This window comes from Rhineura floridana, chromosome 4 (assembly GCF_030035675.1).
Source record: "Rhineura floridana isolate rRhiFlo1 chromosome 4, rRhiFlo1.hap2, whole genome shotgun sequence".
Lineage (NCBI taxonomy): Eukaryota > Metazoa > Chordata > Lepidosauria > Squamata > Rhineuridae > Rhineura > Rhineura floridana.
In genome coordinates this window covers 165,413,598-165,438,041 of record NC_084483.1, presented here as the reverse complement: position 1 = coordinate 165,438,041, position 24,444 = coordinate 165,413,598, and the positions used below count along the sequence as shown (strand labels likewise).

General features: G+C 40.9%; 1 protein-coding gene across 6 annotated transcripts in view; it reads left to right on the top strand.

Annotated features, from left to right (window-relative positions):
- Window positions 1-24,444, top strand: part of CNIH3 (cornichon family AMPA receptor auxiliary protein 3) — a 114,512-nt gene that overhangs the window by 51,894 nt on the left and 38,174 nt on the right. For 5 of the 6 annotated variants that reach the window (XM_061626428.1, XM_061626430.1, XM_061626431.1 and 2 more), the window contains exons 2-4: window positions 8,523-8,591; window positions 15,397-15,504; window positions 16,031-16,078. In XM_061626428.1, the coding sequence (XP_061482412.1) occupies window positions 8,523-8,591; window positions 15,397-15,504; window positions 16,031-16,078 (225 nt within the window). The remainder of the gene's footprint in view (window positions 1-8,522; window positions 8,592-15,396; window positions 15,505-16,030; window positions 16,079-24,444) is intronic. The other variant, XM_061626432.1, reaches the window with a different exon arrangement.

The window sequence follows — 24,444 nt, the reverse complement described above, 5'->3', positions numbered from 1 at the left end:
TTTGCCGTAATTAGTGCTGCCTTTGCATAGTGCTTCAACTTTCACCTTTGTTATGCAGACTGAAATCTCTTATCATGGAATACTCGATTGCCATTGAATTGCAAACTTACTCAGAATGGAGAGATATTTACTGTGCTGTTCAGCTGTAATTGGCATCCTTGTGGAGCATCTCTGCAGGAAGCGGAATCAGCATGGCTACGTACACACTAATCTGTTATAAAGGGAATACATTTGGTCCTTCCAGCTGACCTTTGTAGTGAGCCTCATGGTGGGTGTAGTGATCCTCATGGTGAACTTGTTCTGCATCTTCACTGGATAAATAGGACAGCCATTGTCCTTTTACCCTACTTTGGTTTCAGTGTCTATAAGTTATGATATAAATACATTTTAGCTCCAAAGCATCCATTATTATCTTATTCTTTTAATTAAATCAATTCCCAGCCATTCTAGCAACATTCTGCCCTTGGTTTTCCTTTGTTTTATTTTTAAAGTGTTGATTTGTTCATCTAAAATCACAGTGATCAAACTGGGCAATTGTGGCAAAGCAAATGGTTTTGCTTTCAGAAACCTTTGAGATTACTAACAAAGTCAAACATCCAACACAAAAATATTCTTCTTAGAACGTAGAAGCAAAAGTCCCTAAAACACAGGCCTCAACTGATTTTACTTGAACAAGCCCAATTTTCAACCACTTTTTAGAGGAATGGAATAGGATGAAGCACAGCCTCTTGCTCATCTGATACCTTCTGTATTCAAAGCTGTCATTGTCTGGAACAATGTGTACATCTAAAAATACCTTCATAATTGTTGTTCTGTTAAAACAGGCAATGGCATCACAGCCTCACTGAACTATGTGTCACAAGGATGTGTAATCTGGGTCCATTCTACATGAGACATTCAGTTCATGTTAATGAGTGGGATGTAAAAGGGCCCAGAATATGGTCTGCATGTTCATAAATCAAGGCACAAGATTACAAGGCAAACTGCACATTACATGCAAATGTGTATAACGCAAGCACAATGACCATCCTATCAGAGGAAAATTAGTTTTGGAAGCAACCTGTTTTGGGTGAAGTGGTAGATGAAGAGGAGGGTGCTTGTCCCTTCCCCACCAGCCATTTTACCCACTCCAAATAACTCTTACCCTGCAAGAATTCAAAAAGCAAGGAAATAAACATCTGGAGGGTAAAAGCAGGGGAGGGAATGTGTACTTCTTTCTTTCCCTGCTATGGTCATGATAAAAACCACCTCTCCAAACCAGCTGCTTGCAGTTCAAGGGAAGCCTCCAGTTTGGTAGCAATGGGAACTGCCTTTGAAATTCACATAGCAACTTTGAGGAGACAATTTTTGCCTGGACCAGTGCAAGGAGAGAAAGACTCGCCCTCCACACCTGCCCCCAGTCCTGAAGCCGCTCATGCTTCTCCATGTCTGCTATTCACATAACTAAAAACCCATGCACATTAATTTCCTTTACAGAATTAATGTACCTCTAGCTGGGCTCCAAGTATCCCATTCTATGAGGAGAATGAAAGGTTCTTGCTTGTGCAATAAATACATGTGGAGTCTTGATATTAGGGATACTGGGGACCAACATCGTGGATCTTCAGGACCTTGTTCTGCACAGTAACAGTAACTAACATAGACAGGAAGCTCCTTTTGAGTGTATCTTTTAGAACTCAATTGGAATATGATGGTAGTTGTTGGCAAAGGGGCTTGGAGCTCAATAATGAAGCTTAACCTTTGTATCACATAGTTAAATATGGAAAGATTGGTGGCTTATACTTAGAGCCCTTGAGTACCACAGAGACATTGCTTTCCCACAATTAGCTGGAAATTGGATTAAAACAGAGGTTCTGCATAATACTTAATATATTTCTATATTATTATGAGACATGGTTTCTAGCTTTGTGACACACTGTAGCTGGAGCCCAATTCTGACACTAGCAGGTAAGAATCAAATGGGCCAGAGACAGGGGATGTGATCTCGGACGGAATGCAGGTCAGATACCTAATCAGTTAGGCTAGTTGTTTCAAATATGCTTTCAGGAGTAAAAACAGAAGTATTTTTATATGGAAAAGTTGCTTCCAGATTATTTAACTCTCAGTGGTGCCTGGTGGCTCCATGTCAGTGGGGCAGTAGAATCCACTCTGAGTTTTAATCCAAACTTTCAAGGAGCTGTCCAAGGTTTTTCAGCTTTATCACATTAAATGCTGGAATGCAATGGTTTAATGAAATTGTTGTGTGGATTGTCTGTAAAAAGTAAGTGAACAATAGATAGCAATTGCAAAGAAAAGTCTTTGTGTGAAAAGCGGTTTGGATATTATGAGAGTATATATCTCCAGCTCAATGTCTCCAACTCACCTTCAGATGTAAGGAACGTCACATTAAAAAGGAAAACATCCTCCCCTCTCACTAAAAGTAGCTTTCCATCTATGTTTCTGAGGGCCGCCATTGTATCCCATAGAGGTTGAGGACATCTTATGAGATGAAGAGGCACCTACATAAAGATAAGAACCTCTCTTTTCATATTAACTTTTCTAACATTTGATTGGTACAAGATAATTTAAAACTGTAAGATATTGCTGCCCTGCTTTTTTTTAATAAAGTGGTAAGATGTGATATAATTACACTTTTTATCATTTTTATTATTTCAGATCAGCTTTAAAAGGCAAGAAAGAAGTTTTCAAAGGCCCTTGTGATATCTATGAAAATTTAATGCTTTATTCCTAGTGCTTCTTGTTTTCAAGCTGTGTCCCTATAGCTTCCACTTTGTGGGCAAGAAAAGAACATATTGCAGTGACAAACTTTAAATGTGGAATAGGTATGCCTAGGGATAGAAGGATCTGTCACCTGTGGTTCTCTCAGTTTCTGATCAAAATGGAGACAATAGTCAAGAAATCAGAAGAAGGCTAAGACTGGGGAGGGCAGCTGTGAGAGAACTAGAAAAGGTCCTCAAATGTAAAGATGTATCACTGAACACTAAAGTCAGGATCATTCAGACCATGGTATTTCCGATCTCTATGTATGGATGTGAAAGTTGGACAGTGAAAAAAGCGGATAAGAGAAAAATCAACGCATTTGAAATGTGGTGTTGGAGAAGAGCTTTGCGGATACCATGGACTGCAAAAAAGACAAATAATTGGGTGTTAGAACAAATCAAACCAGAACTATCACTAGAAGCTAAAATGATGAAACTGAGGTTATCATAATTTGGACACATAATGAGAAGACATGATTCATTAGAAAAGATAATAATGCTTGGAAAAACAGAAGGAAGTAGATAAAGAGGAAGGCCAAACAAGAGATGGATTGATTCCATAAAGGAAGGCACAGACCTGAACTTACAAGATCTGAACAGGGTGGTTCATGACAGATGCTCTTGGAGGTCACTGATTCATAGGGTCGCCATAAGTCGTTGTCGACTTGGAGGCATATAACGACAACAAATTAAGTTCACTTCTCCACATTTCTGCAGCAATTTTTAAAAAAATCCTCATGAATATCATTCAGAATTTTAGTACGAATTTCTCCTAGTAAACACACATTTCTATGCAGTTTTGAATAATGTACACACTTCTGCAAACAATATTTCCTAACATAATGCATATTTGTATGTTACTTTCACTAGTACCATCTTGTCACCCATGATGTTTAACATCTATATGAAGCCCTTGGGAGCGGTCATCAGGTGATTTGGGACAAGGTGTCAGCAGTACACTGACAAAACCCAGCTCTATTTCTCTGTAACATCTGAATCGGGAGAGGCTGTACAAACCCTGGACCAGTGCCTGGACTCAGTGGTGGGGTGGATGAGGGCCAATAAAGTCTGAATCCTAGCACGACAAAGACATTGTGGGTTGGTGGTTCCTGAGTTTGGATAATTGGTCAGTTGCCTGCTTTGGATGGGGTCATACTCCCTCGGAAAGAGCAGGTTCATGGTCTAGGGGTGCTCCTGGATCCGTCTTTGTCACTAGAGGACCAGGTGACCTCTGTGGCTAGGAGTGCCTTTTACCAGCTTTGGTTGGTAAGACAGCTGCGGCAGTTTGTGGACCGGGATAGCCTGACCACTGTTGTCCATGCACTGGTAACCTTCAGGCTGGATTACTGTAATGTGCTCTATGTGGGGCAACCCTTGAGGTTGGTCCGAAAGCTGTAGCTGGTGCAAAATGTGGTGGCGAGACTGCTCACTGGGGCAGGGTATTGCCAGCATGTCACCCTGCTGCTGAAAGAATTGCACTGGCTACCTATTAGCTAACAGGCTAAGTTCAAGGTTCTAGTTTTGGTGTACAAAGCCCTATACAGCTTGGGACCAGGATACCTGAAAGACTGTCTTATCTCTTATATACCCAGTCAATCATGGCGCTCTGCAGGTGAGGGCCTCCTGCAGATACCATCTTATTAGGAGGTCCGTTCTGCAGAAGATAGGAAACAGACCTTTAGTGTAGTAGGACCTATACTTTGGAATTGCCTCCCCTTAAATATTATCAACAAGCCTTTTAAGTAGAGACCTTATCCCAGTCTGCATCTGTGTTGGAGTTGCTTTTTAATATGTTTTAAACTTTTTTTTTTAAAAAAGATGTTTTAAAATCTTTTTAAAACATGTTTTTAAAGATGTTTGTTTTAATAGATTTTAAAGTCTGTTTTTATGATGTTTTAAAGTGTTTTTAGTGCTTTTGGTTGCCGCCCTGGGCTCCTACTGGGAGGCAAGGCAGGATATAAATCTAATAAATAATTTAAATAAATAAATAAGAATATATTTGTTTTTATGCACACTTTCCCTTAATATATGCATTTTTGTTATTGTTTGATTGGAGAATTGCATTGCAAAATTCGGATAAGTGGAAATTTCAAAGGATGGCTTTCAGTTCTCATATTGTTTTAGAATGTATGATATTAATAGCTTAGGCTTTAAATGTGAACTGAATCAGATTTCTCCCCTATCCCTAGGTGTGGCCAATCTATTTCAAGGCAAGGAAGAATTTTCAGAGGAAAGAAAGGAAAGACCAAGATTATATCTAGTCAACACAGGACTTTTTGTTTGTTTTTTAGGTTTTTAAATTCAATCTGGTTTCCTGCCTGCTATTAGTTTCTATTTTTTTAATCACTGTTCTAGATTTTTTATATTAATTTTTTAGTTGATTTGTTTTTATGTTGTTTTAAATTTATGTTAGCTACTTTGGCCATCTCTGTTTTGGAGGGGAAAAACAGGGTATACATATTCTACATTCCTGCTGAAGAGAATACATACACAGAGAACAGGGCCTTCTGTGGTGGTGTCCCCACATTTATGGAACTCTGTTCTGTGTGAAGTTAGTCAGGTTCTGTTCCATTAAACAGACCTTAAAGATTTATATTTTTACTTCTGCTTTTAGTGACTAGTCTGTGGCTATCTCTTGGTTTTTGATAAAGGCATGTTGTGTTGGCACAATTTTGTACCGTTTGAAATGTAATGAAATGTCTTTATCTGGTTTTAAAAAATTATTATTGTTTGTTTGCTTTTGTATATTTTTGTGAACCACTTTGGGAAGCATTGTTTGAAAAGCAGTCTATATCTTTTTTAAAAAATAAGAAAATACTTAGCATTAAAGTATTTTGCACTTTTCAAAAAGCAGTTTAATAGTGGAAGATTCAGGGTTTTACCGAACCAAAAGTCTGAAGTGAACCACTATATAATATGACCTCAGAAGAATAAGGTGACATATAGTGTAGTCCTACAACATGTTAAATAATACATATTGTTTATATATATATGGATATTTGGTGATTCAGAATTTGCAATATGCTTCAAATGTACTGAACAGGAAATGTGTTGTTAATGGAGGAAAGCACAGGGTTGGGGGATTGGCCAAGTTTTTAAATTTTTGTGGCCCTGGGCTCCTACTGGGAGGAAGGGCGGGATATAAATCTAATAAATAAAATAAATAATAATTAAATAATACTTTAATATTCATGAGAAGAACATGAAAAGATAGATCATATGAAACACAAATAAGGGAATTAACTTAAAACAGAAGCAAAATAATGAAGGTAGCAAGCTGTTGGCACATCTCAGCAAAACTTTTGGCACATCCCAGCAACTGAATGGTAAAGCATTTGTGAAAGTTATGAGCTGGGGCCAAGCAAAGCATGATATTAATTGCATATAAGCAATGAACACAGAGATTTTGAAATGTATATCCCACTCATGTGGGGTGGGGGAGCAGGATCACCTACTGTGATCCCAATGAAAATACTCCCATCTGCCATCAGCCCCTGGAAGTAAGCTCCCATAGGTACCAGGAACTACTCTCTCAGGATTAATGGCAGCTTGGGGAATGATTTTCATCAGAGCCACTGCAGGGAGCAAGAATGAAAACCCTCTCTGAACACTACAACCATGATCCAGCTTGCTCCCTGCCAGCAGCTATTTAATTTGAAAAAATTGTGCATATTAATTTTCCTTATACATAATTATCATTTGTCTAGCGGAGGCTGGGTTGGAGCAGTGTTACTTACTGAAAGGCAGAGTTGCAACCAAAAGAACAAAGTCTTTGCTCTATGCGCTCTATGTGGGGCTGCCCTTGAGGTTGGTCCGGAAGTTGCAGCTGGTGCAAAATGCGGCGGCAAGACTGCTCACTGGGGCAGGGTATTGCCAACATGTCACCAGCTGCTGAAAGAATTGCGCTGGCTGCCCATTTGCTACCAGACCAAGTTCAAGGTTCTAGTTCTGGTGTACAAAGCCCTATACAGCTTAGGACCAGGATACCTGAAAGACCGTCTTACCCCTTATGTACCCAGTCGATCACTGCGCTCTGCAGGTGAAGGCCTCCTGCAGATACCATCTTATCAGGAGGTCCATTCTGTACAACATAGGAAATGGACCTTTAGTGTGGTGGCCCCTACCCTTTGGAATTCCCTCCCCTTAAATATTAGACAGGCGCCATCTCTGTTATCTTTTCAGTGCCTATTGAAGACTTTCCTCTTTCAACAAGCCTTTTAAGTTAAGACCTATCCCAGTCTGCGTCTATGTTGGAATTGCTTTTAATATGTTTTTAAACCTTTTTGCCTCCTAAACAATATGTTTTTTTAAACCGTTTTTATTTAAGATGTTTTAAAGGCTTTTTAAAAGAATTTTTAAAGTTGTTTTGTTTTAATGTATTTTAAGGTCTGTTTTTATGAAGTTTTAAAATGTTTTTACTGCTTTTGTTTGCCACCGTGGGCTCCTGCTAGGAGGAAGGGTGGGATATAAATTAAATAATAAATAAATAAAGTCAGTCTGATAAAACAAAGTCAAGACAGGCTGTGCAGAATGACAACAGGCAAGGCAAAGCACACTCTGTCAGGACCCTGGACAGATCACTATAGCAAACCTGGCTGGAACTCACCTAAGAAAAGCTGGTCGGAATCTGCTCTTAAACCCGTGCAGTCTTAGGAATCAGCTGTGTTTCTTAAAAGGCTGTGCCTGATTTTGCAGCCACTGCCTTATATAGTATGGGGGCAGTGAGGAATGCATTCAGAGTGCCCTCTGAGTGTGAGGAGTTGGTAATGCCACATCCTCTGACCTGGAAGCTCCTGGAGTGGGGGAACTGTTGTCCCCCACTGGGTAATGGCCCTCCCCTTCTGCATCTTCCTCTGAGGCAGATGCAGGATTTAGGCCAGAGAACCTGACATACTTTAGCCCTTACTATATACACTCAAGCTACTGGAATATATTCTTTGGAGTATTGCTTTCTGTCTGAACCTAGGTTTGATTCTCATATTATTTGTTATGAACACTGAGATATTACTTGTGTATAGAAATTAGCATAAGTATGGCTGCACAAGTATATATTTTGGTCTGAATGCACACTTTAGGAAGCTGACATGGGTATTACTATTTGGACATATGTGTGTGGGCTGGAGGGGTGGTGAACACAACTACCATTAGCTCCTACTTGTCTACATGTAAGAATCTTCATGTACAAAAACACAGAGAAAATAATGGGAATTGGCTTTTAAAGGTAAAAATGCCTTGTTATCTCTAAGAGCTCATGGCACAGACCAGGAAGCCTCTAAAGCTCAGATGGGGAACCTATGGCATTTCAGATTTTTCTGGGCTACAATTCGCATCATCCTTGACCATTGGGCATGCTGGCTGGGGCTGATGGGAATTACCATACAACAACATTTGTGTAGGGTGCAGGTTTCCCAACTCTGCTCTATGGTACAAATACATTTCTGGTCTTTTTGCTGCTACTGATTAACACAGCTGCTCTTCTGGTTCATCTATGAAATGAAGATTTTTGGGAGCTGAGGTAGGTGTCCATGGTGTCTCAAATATGGAGGTTTGAACAACTGCCATTCTCACATTTTTGTCCAATGAACTCACACTAAGTACCCTGACTACACTCAGATGACACGAAGTAAAATGTTTTGGAGCTAATCTGGATCAAAACTGTTAAAAGGATGTATTTCCTTCATAGTAAGAGAGATTAAATTAGTGGTGGAAAAGCCCCAGTTTGCAAGTAAAGTAACTGTAATGTTTGAAAAATTTCTCTTGCAGATAATTGCATTTGATGAGTTAAAGACAGACTTCAAGAGCCCCATAGATCAGTGTAACCCAGCACATGCGGTGAGTTCTATTCTGTTATTTTACAGTAACAAATTTTTGATAGAAATATTACACTGTCAACAGAAAATATGGTTTTGAATAAGGATTTAGGGTTGCCTACATCTGATTTTTATTGTAATATGCAAACGTTGTGAGTCTTGATACAATTATTTCTAATTCATCAATAAGATTAAGCTGAAATGAAAAGGCACATACCAAGGGTTGACTCACACAACTGAAAATCATTGCTGCTTTTGCAAGATTTAGTCAATGCTTTTCAATTGGTGAAGTGGTCATCTTGTCACTCTCCACATGAACATGTTGACTCCCTGTGGGTAATGATATCAGTGAAAATACATTTTGGTTGCATTATTCACAGAGGGACTGTTGCACCATTGCCACACCAACATGGCCCTGACAAAGCTACCACATACCCAGAAATCTTGACAATGGGCCTATTCAGAGAACAGAGGAAACCATGGTGCATGCCAGAAGAGGAGATTGGAAGCACCATCTTGGGTATTAAACAAGCCAAAGTTCCCTGTTATGGTCAGACTTGGGGAAAGTTTTGTTTAAACTTTAATTAGTAAACAGGATCAGAAACCATGGTTTAATCTTGACTAGTGTGAACTTTTAAAGAAACCACATGTCTCCATGATGGGACAGGGAAGGACATATTGGAGGTGGTTTCACTCTATACGTGAAAGAGGGTATTGAATCCAGCAAGCTTTAAACTGCAAAAGAGGCAGATTCCTCCACAGAATCATTGTGGGTGGTGATACTGGGCCCCAAGAGTAATTTAATATTGGGGATGTTCTATTGTCCCCTGATCAAAATGGTGAGGGAGATCTTGAGATGAAAAATAAAATCAAGGAAGCATTCAAACTAGAAAATGTAATAATGGGTGATGTCAACTGCCATGACATAGACTGGGTACATATGTGTTCTAGTCACAACAAAGAGGAAAAATGCCTAGTTACTCTAAAGTACCCTAGAACAGGTGGTCATGAAAACAACCAGAGGGATGGCAACCCTGGACTTAATCTTAAGTGGTGCCCAAGACCTGGTGCAAGATGTAAGCTTTGTTGAACTGAACTGGGAGCAGTGACCATTGTGCTATTAAATTAAACAGACATGTAAATAGCCAATTGCCAAGAAACTCCAACATGGTCAGAACTGAATTAAAAAGAGGAAACTCCCCCAAAACAAGAGAATTGGTTAAAAAAAAAATTGAAAGAGAGAATCCAGAGGGTCAAATCACTCCAAAATTCTTGGGAGTTGTTTACAAACACAATAGTAGAAGCTTAGCTGGACTGTGTACTGCAGATCAGGAAAGGTATTACCAGGGCCAAGAGGATGCCAGAATGGTTAACGAGCAGAGTCAAACAAGCTATTGGAGGCAAGAATGGTGCCTTCAAAAAACTGAAGTCTTGTCTAAATGACGAAAATAAAAAGGAACACAAATCTCTGGCGAAAGAAATGCAAGTAGACAATAAGGGATGCCAAAAAAGAATTTGAGGAGCACATTGCTAAAAACATAAAGACCACCACCAACAAAAAATCTCTGAATACATTAGTAGAAGGAGATTGGCTGGGAGGTGGCTGAACCCTTTGATAACAAGGGAGTTAAAGGTGTGCTAAAAGAAGATGAGGAGATTGCAGAGAAGCTGAATGAATTATTTGCATGTGTCTTCACAACAGAAGATATAGGGCAGATCCCTGTGCCTGAACTAACTTTTGCAAGAAGGGAGTCTGAGGAACTGAGGGAGATATTGGTAGCAAGAGATAAAGTTCTAGGCTTAATAGACAAAATAAAAGCTGGCAAATCACAAGGTCTGGATGGCATCAACCCAAGAGTTCTCATAGAACTCAAAAGTGAGATAGCTGATTTTCTAACAAAAATATGTAATTGTCTCTCAGATCTGTCTCCATAGCTGAGGTCTGGAAAGTGGCCAATGTAACACCAAATTTTAAAAAGGGATCCAGGAGGGGTTCTGGAAATTACAGGCCAGTTAGCTTAATGTCTGTCCTAGGAAAACTGCTAGAAAGTTTAATTAAAAATAAAATAACCAAGATATAGAAGAATAAGCCTTGCTGAAGCAGAGCCAGGATGGCTTTTGGAAGGGTAAGTTTTGTCTCACTAACCTATTTGAGTTCTTTGAGAGTATCAGCAAGCATATAGATAGAAGTGATCCAGTTGACATAGTGTACTTGGACTTTCAAAAAGCTTTTGATAAGGTACCTCACCAAAAACTCCTGAGTAAGTTTAGCTGTCATGGAATAAAAGGAAACATCCTCTTGTGGATCAGGAACTGGTTAAGCACCAAGAAGCAGAGAGTAGGAATAAATGGACAATTATCCCAATGGAGGGATGTAGGAAGTGGAGTACCCAAGGCTTAGTATTGGGGCATGTACTCTTTAACCTGTCCATAAATAATCTAGAGTTAGGGGTGAGCAGTGAGGTAACAAGTTTGCTGATGATACTAAATTGTTCAGGACCGTTAAAACAAAAGAAATTGTGAAGAGTTCCAAAAGTACCTCTTCAAACTGAGTGAATGGGCAGTAAAATGGCAAATTCAATTTAATTTGAGCAAGTGTAAAATGATGCATGTCAGGGCAAAAAAATATTAATTTTACATATATGCTCATGGCATCTGAACTGGTGGTGACTGACCAGGAACAAGACCTTGGAATCATAGTGGATAGCTCGATGAAGATGTTGACTCAGTATGTGGCAGCTGTGAAAAAGGCAAATTCCATGCTAGAGATCATTAGGAAAGCTACTGAAAATAAAACTGCCGATATAGTAAGGCGTTATATAATTCTGTGGTATGGGTGCATTTGGAATATTGTGTACAGTTCTGGTTGCCTCACCTCAAAAAGGATATGGTAGAGCTGGAAAAGGCAACCAAAATGATCAAGGGGATTAAGCAAGCCCCCTATGAGGAACAGCTGCAGCATTTGAGCCTTTTTAGTTTAGAGAAAAGGAGAGTAAGAGGTGACATGATAGAAATTGATAAAATTCTGCATGGCATGGGAAAAGTGTATAGAGAGTTTTTCTCCCTCTCTCATAACACTAGAACTGATAGACATCTAATTTTAACGGGTTTGAGCCCACATAGGTCTAAAAAGTATTTATCATTGCTGGCATTGCTATGTAGCTTATTTCCTAAGGTGTATGTTGCAAAAGAGCAAAAAGGTTCCTTTTAAAAAAGGGTTTCTCTACCCCTCCTGTTGTATATAATAGTGAGTTTAGTAACAGAGAGCTGGAAGATAAGGTGTCTGGGAAGGCAGCCGATGCTTTGTTATGTTTATCAACATCTGAGATAGCTACCAGAACACTATGTAACACCATATAAGGTGTTCCTTTTTTTGGTGAATCTAAATGAGATGTAGCAGAACCACCAGAGAGGCACACCTGGTTAGGTTAACTAGTTGTTGACAAAACAGTTAGCTTATCATAATTTCTGCCTCTGGCACATGGCACAGAGAGACAGCACAGAGAAACAGCATGGCCAGGCAGCATAGCTGATAAGACCATGAGAAAACACCCTCTCCTTTGATAAGAAAGTGTATAAAAAGCCAAATCATTTAAAACTCAGTACCCATCTCTGGTTGGAGTGGGTCAAAGAATGCAGGAGTGATATGCCATCTATGTTATCTGATGGGTGAGAAGTATTTCAATGTATTTTGCATCTTTGGCTCTGTAACAAGACTTTGAATTTAACTCTGTCCTTTCATCTATTGTAATTTTAAGTAAGTTGTACCTTCATGGTCGTATACTTTGATGTTATATAGCAACCTCTTTCTTGCTGATTTGTATTCTTATTTTCTATTTCTGCTATGATGGCTAAGACCACTTAGAATGCATTTTAATAGTTGTAGTGTGCACAATATGAATAAATAGCATGTATTATAAAATTGTTCTGCTGTCTGATGTCAAACTCCCAAATAGAAAATTTCTGGTACCTCTATCTAAAATCAGCCTACTGTTATGATGACTGCTTTTGGAAACCTGTGAGCTTAGGTGAACTAATGTTCAACATATAAGAACTCTGAGTAGATACAGATAAAGGGAGAAAGCAAGAATCTTTGACCCTGTACATTCATAGGAAAGGGGGCCAGTCTTGCTGGTATCACAATGAAGCTGAATGCTAGAAGATTCAGGACAGACAAAAGTAAATACTTATTTATTTATTTCATTTCATTTCATTTCATTTCATTTATATACTATCCCATAGCCAAAGTTCTCTGGGAGGTTTACAGCAATTACTTCTTCACACAGTGCATAGTTAGGCTATGGAACTCACTGCCAGGGGAGGCAGTGATGTCCACCAACTTGGATGGCTTTAAACAAACTTGTGAAGGATGGTATTAAAGGCTACTAGCCAGGATAGGTATGCTCTGCCTCCACAGTCAAAGGCAGTATGCTTCTGAATACCAGTTGCTGGAAATCGCGGGGGAGGGAAGAGTGTGCTTGTGCTAAGGTCCTGCTTGTGGGCATCCCATGGGCATCTGGTTGGCCACTGTGAGAACAGGATACTGGACTACATGGGCCACTGGCTTGATCCATCAGGCTCTTTGTATGTTCTTAGGTAGGTGCCTTCCATCCCCTCTGGAGCACACCAGGAGGGGAGAGGTGAGGAGGGAGTGTGCAAGCTCCAAGTTTGCCATAGCTCATTCACATAGCAGGGAATCTATGTTTTCTGTTACATGTACACCACCCTATGGGGTGGCAAAGTGGTGAAAAAAGTGAACATCAAGCTAGACTATGGCATCAAGCTAGACTATGGCATCAAGCTAGACTATGGCCTGTTTACCCCAGTATTGTGCACTCTGGCGGCAGCTCTCAAAAGTTTCAGGTAGAGTGATTTATCTGCCCTGCTACTGGCTATTCTTTTAATTTGAGATGCCAAAGATTGCAGCTGGGGCCTTATTCCTGCAAAGCAAGTGCTCTGAGTTACAGCCCTTCCTCAGTGGGAGACTGTCGCTCTCACTAAGAATGAATGTTGGAAAGCCATTCATATGTATCAGCTTTACTGGGAACACTTCCACATAACATCTCCTGAAAAGAAAAGATTGAAAATCAGCTATGTGAGCCCACAGCCCATGTTAAATAATTTCCTATATGATTGCTTGGTAAAAATGCATGACTGAGAGACTCGTTCTAGATGTTGTACTACTTAATTCTGTTAACCTGTAATAATTATTCTGCTATTTCGAGATAGTAATGCAGAATTTAAATTCCCTGTGACGCCTGGATGTAGCCACCCTGTCATCCTAGGGGATCATTTTCCACTTTAAAGATTTCAAGCTCTACAGCAGAGAACTTATCTTCTCCAAGGTTGCATGACGGTTGTACGCTCATCACTCATGAGTGCTGTAGGAATTTATGTACCATTTTGCCGGAAGCTAATAGAACTCTCAAAGTGTAAGAGGGGGATAGCCATTGTAGCAAATCAAATTAAACTTGCTTATAAAGTGGGAGAATTTGTCTCTGATGTAGTAGCTGATACATTCCATGGATGAAAGGCACAAAAACCATGTTTATCTAAAGAGAACCTGAAGAAAGAGGAGTTGATGTCTTTGAAAACCAGTGGAACAAGCTGAGTGGTGAAATGAATAAATAAAAACACAGAGACAAGGCAAATGGCAATGTTTGCTTAACTGAGCTGAAATGTAAAGCTAAACTGAAGGATTAGAGAGGGGTTCCTTAAACTCTTGGACAAAGCTCAGGTCTGCAGATGTTCATCACCACCATTACACTTAAAACAGCAGTTGCTTGCTGGATGTGTCTGGCCATAAAGCAAACTGTGCATGCACAATGGTGACTCAGACACCCCTTGCCTTCACTGTTGTTGTGCAATGCCTGTTGGTAAGATTGTGGACCCCATATCCTCATAGACCACCACTCAATGGTGGTAACCTCTTCCTACATGTTGCAGAACCAGGGGTTCCAGATGCTCTTTCTAAAGATTTGGACCCCTGTCTTCTCTTGTGCCGTGGCAGGTGTGAGAATGAACACAGGCAGTTGTTTAATTTACTAAATTTGAGGGTGAATCTACTCAGATGTTGTCAGGGGTGTAGTTGTCTGGGGGCTCGAGGGGTCTTAGACCCTTTACTTTTTTGGAAGCAGGGTCCCAGCATCCTATAAGATAATCAACATGGGAGCATATTAGCCACAGAGAAGAGGTTTCCTTGTCTTTTGCGGTGTAGCGGTTAGAGTGTTTGACTACGACCTGGGAGACCAGGGTTTGAATCCCCACACAGCCATGAAGCGCACTGGGTGACCTTGGGCCAGTCACTGCCTCTCAGCTTCAGAGGAAGGCAATGGTAAACCACCTCTGAATACCACTTACCATGAAAACCCTATTCGTAGGGTTGCCATAAGTCAGAATCGACTTGAAGTCAGTACATTTTTCCTGCTGATTGGAGCCACTTAGAGTGAAAGGAGGTGAGTCAGCCACTGAGAAGACTCTTCTCAGTAATGAACACTCTCTCTTTTCATGCTTATTGGCTCCTAGGGACATTTGTTGTTGTGGGGGGAGGCATTGACAAGGATCTCATTCTCAACCCAGCAGGAAAAAAAAAAGAACTGGAGGGGGCATGGCTGTGACTATCATGGACCCTGCACTTCTGAATTTGCCACTGTACTGCTGGATGTTGTGGAAGGTATCTACCAGTGCCATTGAAATGATGCCAGTGGTTAATGCATTATAATGGGTTGCAGCAAATGAAGTTGTCCCATTCATGCAAGGATTTCTCCTTGTGCAAATGGAATGTCCCCTCCCTCTCCTCCCCCATGCACCCCCCAAATTTGTTCTAGGTTCCCCTCCAACCCTCTGGAGTAGATTTGTGGGGAAACACATGTGCAAATGGAACCTCTTGCGTGAACGGGATGTCTTCGTTGGATGCAACCCTACATCTTGAACTAGTGAGCACTAATTTTATCACCACCTATTAAATACTCATGAAACTCTGCCCAGTTAGGTCCTCTTCAGTCATTACTGGGTTGAATAATCAGCATGGGTACAGCAGGGCCTCACGATGAGCCTTGCCCCCAAATTTACCAGAACCCTCACATGATGAAGATGAACTTCTGCAGCGGGGACCTTTTGGTATCCATGGCGGCTCCCCACATTGAGAATCCTGGAAAATCAGGGTTTTGAATTGTGCAGGCAGCCTCCACAGGTACAAAAGACTCCTGATAGCAGAAGTTCATTTTCAACATGTGAGAGGCAGGGATAATTTGTGTGACCTGATGGGCAGGGCTAAGTGCATGACTCCCATAGCTCCACTGCACATGTTCCTTCTTCATGTACCCGAGTAACCTTGAAGAGGGGTTCAGTCGAAGCCCTTATGAGTTTATTCTGTTTGGGAAGGGATTTCCTTGATTTACAACTGTCTTAAATTGTACCTTTTCTGTCCATCCTTCCTCCTCTCTCTTTTTTCTTTGACAGAGAGAGCGGTTGAGAAATATTGAACGAATCTGCTTTCTTCTGAGAAAGGTAAGAAGTAATGCATAATGGCTGTGTGGTGCTGGAAGAGTTCTGAACCATCACATTTGTGCTGCTAGAAATAGCACTAAGACTTTTCCTAAGGTTCCTCCTCTGTTGATTTCAGCAAGGAGGTGATAATGACAGAGTGGAAATTGAAACTGTGACCTTTAAAGAAAGGAAGGGAGGTAATTAAGAGGGATTTCCAATCAGTCGATATCCTAAAAAGAAATGAACTTTTCAGAACTTCACCTGGTTCAATTTAATAGTCTCATTTTTGAAGGAAAATATTACTTTAGGTGGCATAATTTGCATCTGACATATGGCCTTGTACCTTCATACCTAAGCTTCTTTCTAAGCTTGTAATTATGTAATAATAATTTGATAAATGGCACACTTTTTATTGTGAGCCTAGACTTTCACATGTTTCACCAGTTGAATTGGAGTGCTTTTGCTTTTTAAAAAAATGGGCCTTGGAAAGGCATTTGATGATTTCTCTTTATGTAGCTTTCTGAGCAATAAATGCCTGTTACTTCTCTGGTGGGTGCTAATACCTAGGTGACACTGATGTTTCCAACAGCAAAATCATCGCAGGTATTGATCATAGATGTGTGTTTGTTCATCTTTAAACACCTGTGTATTCATGTCTGGAACCACCCAGCCTGATTAAGTTCATAAATGTGTGTATACCTATATGTATGATGTCTATGTATTATTCACTTGCTGCTGAAAACCCTGCAGCCATTGCAATTGGTACCCAGAGCCTTTTACTCATGTTAGTTTGAATGTGTGTAGAACCCTCTGCGCAATTAGGGACACTGCTCTATCAGCATCCCTAATCCTGCAGAGGGATCTACTTTTGTTTGTGACCTGCAGACCTTCCCAGCTTATCATAGGAAGGCCAGCCCCAATATACACGGGAACATTGGGGGCAGGGCTTGTGTGTGCCCCCCTACCCCATCCACAGTTTAAGTTTTTGCATGTTCAGGCCAATACTTGAACATGACTTTTCTGTTTCCTCCTTCTATACCACACAAATGTGCAGATACCTGTTCAGTTTTTTTTGGCACCTACTTCTGGTACCATCTTATGTTCTGTTTAATTTAAAAACTGCATCCAGTTTAATCAGCTGGTTTTATTCTTAGTACATAACTATCAGCTGAAAAGCACTGCACTATGTCTACTAAAAGCAGCACTAATATATCCAAATATGGCAGAGGTGGGGAATCTTTTTAGCCCAGTGGGCCAGCAGTTTATTTCCTCTACCAACCATGGGCCAACTTTGACAGGTGCATAAGAGCATCTGCCTGTCAATCATTTAATGTAATCATGACATCAGGTGATTGACACCTGTCAAAGTTCAAAAGAGGTCCCTGTAGAGGAACCTCCTTTGAAGATGTTTTCCCTGCATTTCCCTGCATGAGGGCTTTTTCAATTGTGGCCCCCACTTTGTGGAATTCCCTCCCAAATGATCTCCGCCATGCCCCCTCTATGATGAGCTTCCGCCGGGCCTTGAAGACCTGGCTCTTCAGGCAGGCTTTCAGGGTGGGTTAGGTTTTATTATTATTGTTGAGATTTTTAATGTTTTAATGTATTTGTATGTTTTTATTTTGTACGTCGCCCAGAGTGGCTGGACAGCCAGCCAGTTGGCGACTAATAAATTTAATAAATAAATAAATAAATAAATAATAATAATAATGCCTCAAAGAGGCTCCCTTTAATTGACTATCAGCTGATGGTTGGTTGGAGAAAGCCCCTTTGAAGTCTCTGCAGAGGGAAAAATGCTCCCAAAACTGGACCATTTCCCCTTGCGCAGAGAAAGCAGTTTGTATTCAGAGTGCTGGGGAAAGAAGTGCTAGCATGCTGGCAGCTGTACTGACCATTTGAGTACTCCCCACTGCTTCAAACTCAAACACAACTTCATTGTTACAGGAAACAGTTGTGATGATAAACAGCTGACACCCCCCACCCCGAAGCTGCTGCTGCTACTACTGCTACTGTGGTCTCTTTTTGAAGAGCACAGGACAGCAGGTAGCAGTTTACCACTGGCAGCTGTGCTTTACCATTGCTAGAGACCTTGTGCACTTTAGGGGAGATTTCCTATCAGGACATTGATCCTAAACAAATGTGGGAGACCACCTAAGCAGTGCTGGATTGCTCAGTGCACTGGAGTAGGCAGCACTAGTGCTGTATTACTAGGGTAAGAGACCTACTTAGCTAATTGATTGTATACATCTGTGCTTGGTAACTTGAAGGCAGAAACAATATTAATCCTAATCATCCAAAGGATGTAAACAGTGGTAGTAGTCTTCCTTCAGTACTCAGTCAGTAATGATTAAATCTTATTCACTCTGATTAATTGATGTGTTGTATCTTTTAGAGGAGAGCCAGTGTGGTGTAGTGGTCAAGGTGTTGGACTATGGCCTGGGAGACCAGGGTTCGAATCCCCACACAGCCATGAAGCTCACTGGGTGATCTTGGGCCAGTCTCAGAGCAAGGCAATGGTAAAACCCCTCTGAATACCACTTACCATGAAAACCCTATTTAAAGGATCACTATAAGTCAGAATCGACTTGAAGGCAGTCCATGTATCTTTTAGAAGGTTTTTAAAAGAAGGTTATTTCCTATAGGACCTGTGTGTGCATATATATTATCAAAATCTTCACTGTCTATCCCATTTATTAGTGAAGTAGGGTCTCGCCAATGAAAGCTTATGCTACATTTGTTAATCTTAAAGGTGCCACAGGACTCTTTGTTTCCAGATGAAGGACAATCATTCGATGATATGAGCAATTTGAATGGTGTTTTGCATACAGAAGGTCCCGGGTTCAACCCCCAGCATTTCCAGATGCCCTGCCTGAAGCCCTGGAGACCTGCTGTTAATCTGTGTAGACAATTCTGAGCTTGATAGAGCAACAGTCTGTCTCAGTATAAGATAGCTTCCTATCTTCTGTTTGCTGCAAGACACTAACAATGCTGCTCTTCTGGACATAGGTTTATTGTGTTACTTGCTAAGTCAGCACCTTTCTAGTTTCAAGTTGTGTCCCAGTTTTTGTAATGTAAAACAACAGACAGTGGTAATTTTATTAATATATGTGTGTTGCCTGGAGATGTCTTGCCCACACAGGTATTTAACTTTTATTGAACCTAAGCATCCTTGCTAACAGCAGAAGCAGAACCTTTCCGTTAATTACATATTCAACATATGACAGACTCTAGGGAACAGGTTACTTTTCATACACCTAAATTGTTTGTTAATGCAGTCCCTCTTCCAGAGCTATTCGGGGATATGCTGCTTTTAATTGGGATTTGGCTTTAGGAAAAAAAGGAAAACAGGATAATTCAACAGAAAGGCAGTATTCATGGCAGGCAACTGCTTACGATAGCTTTCTCTACCTAGCAGTTCTGGGGTATTCAAGGTTAGTGGCAGAGCTTTGGGGAACAATTAGAACACAAAACTAGTTTATGAATAAAGTAAAATGTTGGGGCAGATGCAGTTGTTAATAAACCCCTCATGTATTGAGCCTCATTATGATATTGCTCTCTCTGCCACCTTGGGTATCAATTGAGGCCTTTCTTCTTTCTAAAGAGTTCTACTGAAAGAGCCAATTGAAAAACAAAACTTGGTAAGTACTTCTGATTGAAAAGAGATGGGCTAACAAAAGATTTCACCTTAGGGTCTATGGATGCAAATTGTTGGTTCAATCAATTACAATTTAAAAAAAACTGATGGGCATGTTGCCACTGATTTTATTGTGACTGGTTTGTATGATTAGGGCATGAACCACCTTAGGGCGGGATGTATTCCATTTGTTGGGTATGACCTACCATCTGAAGACCAATGTTCTGTATGACAACTATTGTACAGCCTTTTCACAATTGTTAGAGGAGCCTTCTTCTGTATCAGAAATGTAATGCCTTTGTCTGGAAGTGTATTGGTGATTTTGTTTTTTTACTGTTATAGGACTAACCTATATGACGCACTTTGAAAGTACATGCAGAACATTGCTATGGCAATTACTATAACAAACATATTTTAGACCAGTGCTGACCTCCATGCTAGTTTGGTATCTTTTCTTTGAGGAGAGAACCAGAAACATGCATTGCCTTGGAAGAAGGGTGGGAAAGAAATATTGTGACCATCACTGTGGGAAGGTGTTATCTGGACACAGACTGGTTTAGAACAAAGGTCACATGGAGATGGGGCAGAGTGACAGTGGCACCCCCCCATCCCCAAGACAAGGAGTTGAGGTTGGAAGACCTGTGGGTGAGTACTGCTGGGAGCTCTGCATGTGCAGCTGCCAACCTGCAGCTTCCCAGACCCCACTACCCCTTGGTCCATCTCATCCCCATGCTGTGCTGCTGTTCCATTCCTCTCACATGTCACTGCTGGCAAAGGCTACAGTGTTTGAGGCTCTTTAGCTTTTAAAAAAAGGCAATTAAGGGAAAACATGGTAGAGGTTTATAAAATTATGCATGGTATAGAGAAGGGTTTTTTTTCTGTGTCTCACACTACTAGACTGAAACGTATTGGGAGGAGGTCCAGGATTGATAAAATGACATACTTCTTGATATAGCACACAATTGAACTATAGAGTTCACTACTGTGGGATGTGGCGAAGACTACCAGGCTAAATAACTTTATAAGGGGATTGGACAAATTCATGGAGGACTGATCTATGGCTACTAATCATGAAGGCCATATGGAACCTATCAGTTCCTGGGAATCAACAAAGGGAGAAGGCTGTTGCCTTCATATGCTGCTTGTGGGTTTCCCAAAGCAATCTGGTTGGCTTTTGTGGGAAACAAGACGCTGAACTATATGGACCTTTGGTCTGATCTCACAGTGTTCTTCTTACGTTCCTAGAGAAAGAACAGGCGAGTTGTTTTTAAAGCTATGAATGGGCCTTCCTTGATTAGCTCTATAATCATTGTTGTTGCTCACTAACGCAGGTCAACCTGCTTCTTAATTTAGAAAAGGCTATTAACTTCACTGATTAGTCACATTGGAAAGGAAGTTTTCTGCTTCAAAAATTCAGTATAATTGTCTGGGTTTTTTGTCTGTTTTTTAAAAATATATTTACTTGGAAGCCAATGCTTCCCATGTCCTTTACATGCAAGTTTAGATAGGACTAACAATGCAATACTAGGCATGTTTACTCAGAGTTCAGTGGGTTCTGCTTCTATGTAATTGTACTTAGGATTGCATCTTACATATGAAAATGTGCCTCTAGCCCTATTCAGAAGTTTCAGAGCTGGTGATAAGCTTACAAGTACATTGAAAAGATATAAAATATCTACAATTTAAAAATAATTTGAATAAACTGGCTGGCTTAACGTCAAACAGAAATGCCTTGTACCACTTCAGTAGATTCCCCCAACTCACTGGAGAGGCTTTTTGGGGGAAGGAGGGGAAGGGAAAGATTCCACTCACACAATATTGGATGCAGTCATGTGCCTTTGACAAGCGCTTTTGAATGCCAGTAAACCATAACCATAGTGCAATTTGGGCTCAAAACAAAAGAAGGGCATACTGTTGTGTGAACTGGACCTCCTCCGAGGTTGCATTTGCATTGCCAGCATCTTCACAGTAGCTCATTCCTGAAACAGAGACAACCAGATCCCCCCCATATTCTCCTCTTACTCTCTGTACACAGGAAGGGATTTTCCTCTTTAATTAGATGCATGATAAATGTGATGCCAGGCATGTAAGAACACAGGAACATGAATCAGACCATTGGTCCATTTATAGTCCATATTGTCTACACTGATTGGCATCAGCTCTCCAAGGTTTCAGAGAGGAGTCTTTCCCAGTTCTTCTTGGAGATGCCAGTGAGTATACCTGGGTCCTTCTGCATGCAAAACATGTGCTCTGCTACTGAACTACGGCTCTTCCCCTAAAGAAAAACATACCCTTGGGACATTCCATACAACTCTTTTAAATTTAGTTGCCTTACTTGTGGCTGTAGCATTAGTGCACCAAATATCAAGGGCCTGGGTGGGAACTCTGCTAGTGTGCTAAACGTCCTGCCTGAACTCGAACTCAGACTCAGACACAGCGGTGTGATTTTCTTTTATTGAAGTAAGAGAAAGCTTCAATTCAGTGCGCTTCATTAATCTATCTACAGCTTACTCAGAACTCAGCATCTCTCTAGGTCTACCTAGGCACAACTTCGCTGCACTAAGACATTGACTCACCAACTACTCCCCCCCCCACTTGGCATAAATAAGGCTGGACGGGCACCCTACTTGTGTGTGCTGTCACTGTTGCGAGCGCGCGTGCAGGCGAAGACTCCCCCTCAACTGTGCCTGTTGAATTTCCTGCTGCGTTTGCCTCCTGGCATTAGGCGAACGCGAAGCCCCCATCACTGTCCTGTCTTCCCCCTCAGAGGGAGGAGGGCTACTTGTGGGTGATGTGGGCACAAGGAGAGGGAAAGCATCAGTCTATGAAATAATCACCTGGTCAGGTTGACTCTCCACAGGGGTATCCGGAGCTGCTGGGGTTGAGCGTCACCGGCTCGAGCATCCCACTGTAAGTTCTCCTCTTCCTCCACTTTGTTCTCGTCAGTCCATTCCCCTCCAGCAGGGCTAACAACGCTAAAGTTGCATGTGTATTGTGTAGTGCCTGTTGGCCTGTTTTAACCATGAAGTTGGGCATGTGGAGCAAGTTTTTCTTGCACTCCCAGCTTCACTTTTATGTCAGACTTGGATTGTCAGCCAGTAAAAATAAGGCTGTTTGAAGTCCTGACAGTAGGAAGATGCATTTCAGCAATTTTACTGAACAGAGTATAGAAGATATTCTTAGGCTTGATGAATTATCCTTGTGACAAAAAACATAATAAGAACAGAAAATGGCCCACCATGGGTCCCCTCCATTGACAGTGATTGTAACAGAGATGGAGTGAGTGGACTTTGCCTGCTCTCATTACAGCCCAAAGATGGCTGCCTTGTTAGTGGCTTTTCACTCCATGCAATCTTTCTCACAGTGCATAATGCTTTCCCTATTCAGACCTCCTCTATATCATGGCACCACTGAATCTGACTCATTGGATGGGCCACAGGAAACCTGTAGAAGGCTCCTCCAGCAGTGTGATTAGTAGCACAATCTGTCTCAAGAGGCAACAGAGATGAATTATGAAGACTTACTTGCACTTCTAAAAAACTGCCACAGCTCTTCAGGCAATCGCTCAACTCATACTTTAATAGCTTAAGTGTCCTATGAGACAATGGCACAGATAGCATGGTCTGGCAAACATTGCTGCAGACAAAGTAAGAGCTATATTTAGGATTTCTGTTTAAGCCGTTTGCTGTGCTGCTAACTATGCAAGACTTGTAAATAGTTCTAATTTTTTTAAAAAAAGTTTATGGACATTTAAAAAAACTTTTTTTGTTTTATATTTTTGATTAGAACAGGAAAACAAAAGAGGCAATTATTCCACACTTTATTTATTTATAGGCCAATAAATGGGAATAAAACTGTAATGATAATAAAAAATAAGTTCACATATATAAAATGAGGTTGGATTCCTAGAGAATACTAGAAATTATTATTATTATTATTACTTATTATTATCATAATCATAAATATATCAATATGATTATAATATAAATAATATGTAGCATATATTTATTTTCAGTATCAATATATACAAATGCACATATAAAAGCCCTGCCAATAATATAAATATAATTTTTACCATTTTTTAATTATCCCATGGCATTGAATATCCTCCCCCCACCCCAAAAGCCTGGAAGGCTGCATTAGGTCCCTGGGCCTGAGGTTCCCCACTTAAACCGTAGTGAGTACCTGAACAGTACCAGCCATGCAAGTGATATGTGTTTCAAATTCTGGAACGTGATAGCCTGACCACTGTTGTCCACGCACTGGTAACCTCCAGGCTGGATTACTCTGTGTTCTCTGTGGGGCTGCCCTTGAGGTTGGTCCGGAGTTGCAGCTGGTGCAAAATGCAGCGGCAAGACTGCTCACTGGAGCAGGGTATCCCTAACATGTCACCCCACTGCTGAAAGAATTGCACTGGCTGCCCATTGCTACCAGACCAAGTTCAAGGTTCTAGTTTTGGTGTACAAAGTCCTATACAGCTTGGGACCAGGATACCCGAAAGACCATCTTATCCCTTATATACCCAGTCGATCACTGCGCTCTGCAGGTGAGGGCCTCTTGCGGATACCATCTTATTAGGAGGTCTGCGCTGCACAACATAGGAAACGGACCTTTAGTGTGGCAGCACCTACCCTGTGGTACTCCCTACCCTTAAATATTAGACAGGCGCCATCTCTGTATCTTTTCGGCGCCTGTTGAAGACCTTTCTCTTTCAACACGCCTTTTAAGTTGAGACCTTATCCCAGTCTGCTTCTGT